Source organism: Eleutherodactylus coqui, chromosome 13 (genome assembly GCF_035609145.1).
Source record: "Eleutherodactylus coqui strain aEleCoq1 chromosome 13, aEleCoq1.hap1, whole genome shotgun sequence".
Taxonomy (NCBI): Eukaryota; Metazoa; Chordata; class Amphibia; order Anura; family Eleutherodactylidae; genus Eleutherodactylus; species Eleutherodactylus coqui.
In genome coordinates this window covers 76,785,110-76,791,109 of record NC_089849.1, presented here as the reverse complement: position 1 = coordinate 76,791,109, position 6,000 = coordinate 76,785,110, and the positions used below count along the sequence as shown (strand labels likewise).

General features: G+C 46.8%; 1 protein-coding gene across 1 annotated transcript in view; it reads right to left on the bottom strand.

Moving 5' to 3' along the window:
• Nucleotides 1-262: 262 nt before the first annotated feature.
• Nucleotides 263-6,000, bottom strand: part of GPS1 (G protein pathway suppressor 1) — a 36,862-nt gene continuing 31,124 nt past the window's right edge. The window contains exons 12-14 of the mRNA XM_066586603.1: nt 3,279-3,416; nt 3,066-3,200; nt 263-1,008 (exon numbers count right to left, since the gene is read on the bottom strand). Coding sequence (XP_066442700.1) covers nt 934-1,008; nt 3,066-3,200; nt 3,279-3,416 — 348 coding nt within the window. The 3' untranslated portion in view covers nt 263-933. The remainder of the gene's footprint in view (nt 1,009-3,065; nt 3,201-3,278; nt 3,417-6,000) is intronic.

Genomic DNA, 6,000 nt, shown 5'->3' with positions numbered 1-6,000 from the left:
CTCGCTCCAGTTCAGCTATGTCCTCCTTATAAACTGGTGCCCATATGACCACATGAACTGGCAATTCACATTATTGGTTTTGTGGCTAGACTATTGTGAAATCTCAATTAGCAAAGGTTTTAAAAATCCTTATTTCTTGCTTCTCCACCTTTCTGGATGATCAGAGGCATAATATAAAAGTTGAATGTGGCTCTTGAAGTACAAAAGGTCCGTAATAAATGTACAGACCAAACAATAATAATAACAGATCACAGTGAGAAAAAACAGCAAAAACAGGAACATGTTTAATTCCAAACCAGAAGAAACAAGGAACATGTAAGTTGCAATGCTTTATGCTATGGGATAATAATACAGTCATATGTCCTGTCTTCACAAAGAAAAAGGTGGGAAGAGCCAGCGTTTTGTCTGTAGAGTGAGTTGGTAGCAGTTGATGTCTCTGGAGTTACGGAGGGGGCAGCCTGGTTCAGATGGGCAGAACGTGAAGCAGAACCAAGAAACAAGAAGTAGTGGGACTGGGAAGAGACACTGGGGGGAGCGAGGACCTGAGAACATGGTAGTGTCTGACACATGAGCTGCTGAATGCACTTGGTAACATTCAAAAGAAGAGGCTACCGTAGCTGCTCCCCGCCACCTACATGACAATGACTTATCTGTTCTGCCCCTGTGCAGCCACTACCTGGAAACCATCCAGATATAGATCAGCATGACATCACTACTCCTAATCCCACCGGAGAGAGCAAGGCGATCACGTCCAATAAACCGAGACCATTGAGACAAACCATGCAGCTCCTGTCAAGCTCTCACACAAACACAGCTGAGGCAGCCTATGGGAAGGTAACGTAAGCAGGTGGTTAATGTCTCTGCGGTATTATCTGATCGCCCTGCGGAGTGCTGTGCAGATGACAGGGCCAGGAGTGCAGAAGAACGAGGTGGTCACATGTTGGTGCTGAGTCGGGATTGACTGTTAGCTGGTGTCAGTTCTCCTTGGCTTCCTTCCCTGGGAGGTGACTAAAGGAAGAGATACAGAAGCTTAGTAAATATGTGGCAAAATAGATACATCTAATGCAAACAGAGGTACTAAAGTAAAAATACACAAGGCAACATTGACACATTGTATGTGCAGTGGATCACATGCCACCACCTCAGGACTGCACCAGGCATCACACCAGGTTTACCTTCAGGGTGGATTCACATGTGACAATACTTTGGCAGATTTCTCTGCGGTATAAAATGAAGCCACCTTGGAATACAACGCAAAAAGGCAGAGATAATGTCTCATCTGCATCAAGACATAAAACGATATCATACCGACTCCAACCTTTCTTTGTAGGGGTTGTCCCACTTCTAGTTGTTTTGCTGCAAGAAACAAACAGCTCCGTACATTGTGTAGTGGCCCGGGCTGGTACTGCAGGCCGAGTCCTATTGAAGTGAATGGGACTTAACCCAGGCAATGCACAGAGCTGTCTGCATAGTGTAGCAAGAAAGTTCGAAGTGGGACAACCCCTTTAACATGTGCATCATTAAAATGATCGTTTTACTAGACATTAATTTGTTATTTGGTGGGGAGTTAGATTTTGTACTGTCTAAATATATTTTCATTTAACTTGTAATGTAGGAGTCTTGGAAAGCTGGTGACAACCAAACAAGAGCCGTTATGGTAGCCTTACTAGGGGCTATACTGCTTTACTAGAGGCAAAATATTATTAAAATGGGTTGTTCCATGAAATAAAGTCATCACCTATCCACAGGATAGGGGATAACCATCTGATCTGTGGGAGTCAGACCACTGGGACCCCCATGATCACAAAAATGGGGGTCTTGAAGGTTGTACCACTCATCCATTTAATTCAATGGAACTACTGGAGATAGATTTTAACCATTTAGCAGTCTCCGGCTGTCCCAGCGAAATGCATGAGGAAGCTATGCGCAAGTATGAATACTGCTGCAGTCATCAAGGACCTTCAGAACCCATACTCTTGTGATCAGTGGGGATCCTAGCGGTCAGATCCCCACCAATCAAGCTCCTATAGATTGGGGCTAACTATTTTGCTTACCAGGCACAACTACGTATTTTCGGTATTGCCTGTGCCTGTTATTGTAGCTCACTTGAATGGCAGCGAGCAGAAATATCAGTCAGAGCCACTACCGAAAGCAAAGGGTAGGCCATCAATTTTGTTTTCGTGAATAACCCTTTTAAAAAGAAGGCCTATCGAAAATCTATAGCCCCTCCTCACCCCCAAAAATATTTTTCTGAACATACCAGCATGTAGATGTGTACATGTAGTTGGGTCTGAACTTCGAGTCCTGCGATCCCAGCATGCATCATACACTCTCAGAACAAGAGATAGTGATTGCTGTTGCGCGATCTTGCGTTTTGACTAAGAGAGCGCCATCTACTGCATTAATAAAGTAGTAATCAATCCATAATGATTGAAAACGTAATAATAGAGTAAATAGCGTTTAGTTAGAATGTGAGATCTAATAACTTGCTAGGTCTCCAATTCACGACGGTGTGGATTGTGGGCAGGTGCCCTGTAAGCTGGGACATGACCCTTGCAGGAAGTTGGGTCTTCTACATACTGGTGTGCAACTTTTTTTTTTCAACCTTTGTAATGAGTCATATTTAGAAGAATACTTTTTTGGGGAGGGGGGCTATGTTTTTTTTTTTTTTATGAAATTCTTCATTTATGAATTATGGGCTAGGTACAGAAAGAAAAATGGGAGAAAGGAAAGTAGGGGAATACAACTTCCAAAAAAAAAAAAAAAGTTTACATAGCATTGTGTTACAACTTGAACGGATAGCATAAATGATCAGGTAAGAAGGGAGGGGGAACCAAAACAAGCTGAGGTCCCAGAGGGTAGGAAAGGAGGGCATTAGGGCAGGGAAAGATTTGAGGAGTCGGGGAGGATTAGGATGGCGCGGATTATGGAGAGTAGTCCTGGAGCTCTAATCCTTCACATCCGCTGTCATGGGTTTTTTTTACATTTTATTTATAAAAACTGCCTTTTTTTTTGTTGGAAGATTTATAAATCAGGTTTAGTTCTATAATTTCAAGCAACCACACCTTAACATGAATTTGGTTACGCAGGACAGCCGCTCGTAAGATCATTGCTTTAGCTCTTCTCTGAAACTCTCTCCCCATCTGTAAAGACTTCTCAAACGTGGTGCTGCGCTGATCAACGTCTCGTGCATACAAGATCTGTAAGGAAACGGGCAAGGTTATAAATGGTGGGGGCTGTAGTCCCAAGAAACGTGCTTCAAGTCCCAGAGGCCGTACCTTGCTATGAGAGTCAATTCGAGCATTTATTAATCCTTCAAGGATAAGTTGAGTCAGTTCGTCTTCAAGCGCCGCCACCGTTGTGTTAAATGCGATTGCCATTTTATACATGTCCGCTGATACATATGGACTGAAATACTGAGAGATATACAAGAAACAAGTAAACAGGTGAACAATAAAACACTATAGTGTTAAAGGGGTAGTAAGAAATATGTATCAATAGAGAAAACATTGGTCTAGAGAAACTTGCAAAGAACGTTCCAAGCAAAGGCGGCACATGCTGGGCAGTACGATTACAGCGATCACCTACAATAAAAGCCAACGGCACTGGTCATGGACAAAGAAAGGAGCCAGAGAATGTGCACTTATTTCCCATGTAGGGAGGTCAGTGGAACAATCAGAATACTCCGGTCATGAAGCTCTATTCACACTAGTGTCATGGCTTCCATTGCTATGATAGGCATGGTCCAATAGGTCCAGTGATAGGCATGGTCCAATAGGTCCAATGATGGTCCAGTGATAGGCATGGTCCATGGTCCGGTAATGCAGCCCTATAGGCTTCTGTTAGGCCACCGACTGCCACAGCAACCTATTGGTTGCTGCTAGGTTGACAACAGTCTTTAGATGCCATTGGGTGCTACAGTCGCTACCTAAAATCTCCAGCTGGTATAAGAATGAACATACTACTACGTGGGGGGTTGAGAAGGGATTAATATACTGTTAAAGTTCAAGGGGTTTTCTGGGACCAAGATATTAGTGATCTAACCTTAAGACCTTAAAGGGGTTGTCTCGAGGAAGCAGTGAATTTTTTTTTTTGCCCAGTCCCCCTAATTAACCATACATTACTAAGCCCCCCCTGTAAATGACTTTTCTAGCTGGTTTCTACTTACGGTTCCAGCGTTTCAGCAACTTATAAAAAGTTTCCCAAGATGGCCACCGGCTCTTTTCCCTTCGCTTGCTGCAGCCCGACGTGCGCGCTCCCGAGACGCTACCAGCTGTGTCTCCCTGACAACCAGACGCCCCGCAGCCGCCGACCGGACCCCGGGATTGAACGCCGCCGACCAGTCACCCACCGCCAGGCAGCAGGTAACCGGCGCTACGCCCCGGGGCCCCAGCGCCAGGCCCCGGGGCCACAGCGCCAGGCCCCAGCGCCAGGCCCCGGGGCCACAGCGCCAGGCCCCGGGGCCACAGCGCCAGGCCCCGGGGCCACAGCGGCAGTCCGTCACCCATCACTTACCTGGGCGGCTGGGCTGGGCTGGGCGGCTCTGCTGGGCAGCTGGGCGGCTCTGCACCTTCCTCTAAGAGAGGATGGTAGCAGAATGGCCGCTCCAGCGCGCTCCCGTGAGGATACAGCTCGTCTGCGCATGCGCAGAAGAGCTGTAGCGGCGAGCACACTGAAGCGGCTCGTGCTGAGAGCAGAAGACCGGACTGCGCAAGCGCGTCTAAAAAAGCAAGCCGCCGGCGAATTTAAACGGAACCATGGCGACGGGGATGCTAGCAACGGAGCAGGTAAGTGAATAACTTCTGTATGGCTCATATTTAATGCACGATGTACATTACAAAGTGCATTAATATGGCCATACAGAAGTGTATAACCCCACTTGATTTCGCGAGACAACCCCTTTAAGATATGTCATCAATATCAGATTGGTGGGAGCCAACTCCTTGCATCCCTGGTGATCAGATATCTGAAAAGGCTGTTGAACTCAGGTGAGTACGGAGGTCTCTTTCCTGTACACCGGGCACAGCGGGGTACCTTTGCCTGGTATTGTAGCTTAATCCCATTGACTTAAATGGGACTCAGGTGCACATTGGCCTGTGATGTCCCATTCATCAGTCACATGGCCTGAGAAGAGGCAGCAGGATAAGGCCGCCTGCAGACGGGCGAAAATTCCTGCGGAATTTCCACCGCTGAAAGCCTGCATAGGATTGGGAAATCTCCGCACAGAAACTTCACTCACCAGCCGCCGCTTCCGCTCTGTGCATGCGCCGGCTGCCGGCACATGAAAGAGCCGGGGCCGCAGGAGAGGTGAGTGCCTGCGCTGCTCTCTGCAGGTGCTCGGGTCGGGCCTGCTGCGAGAATTCTTGCAGCCGGATCCGACCCGGCCGTCTGCAGGCGGTTATAGATAGACCTACAGCCTGAGGCTGCACCACTGAGGTCTTCTCATGAAATGCCCCCTTCTGATTCCATTCCACTGCAGTGTTGTCATAAGTAATGTATGTAAGGCCGGAGTCACATGAGTGTATTTGCTTGTGAAAACTTTGCACACGCAATACGCAGAAAATACAACCCATTGATTGCAATGGGTTCGTTCATATGCACAAGTCGGTCGCAAAAACCAACACACGGCATGCTCTATTTTCCTGCGCAGTGATGGAGAACACTTTGAACTTATGCAGTTATTGGTCATTTCAATGGCTGCGAGCATTAGTGCTTTTTGTATTTTGAAGCGTGCAATTGCACACGCCCTGCGCAAGCAAAAAGTACAGTGAAATATTTTTACGTCAGTGTTTTCCCTTTGTTGATTCTTTCCATCTTGCAGTTCCGTTTTTGGAGCAGAGAAAAAGGGAAGTAAGGCTACATTCACAGGAGCGCGAATTTCACGCGCGTTTTCTGCATTGCGAGACGTACAAATTTGAACTCCGTTCTTTTCCATAGAGTCATACATGAGCAATATTTTCGAGGTAAAAGATCGCTGCGTCTCCTATTTTTTCGCGTCCC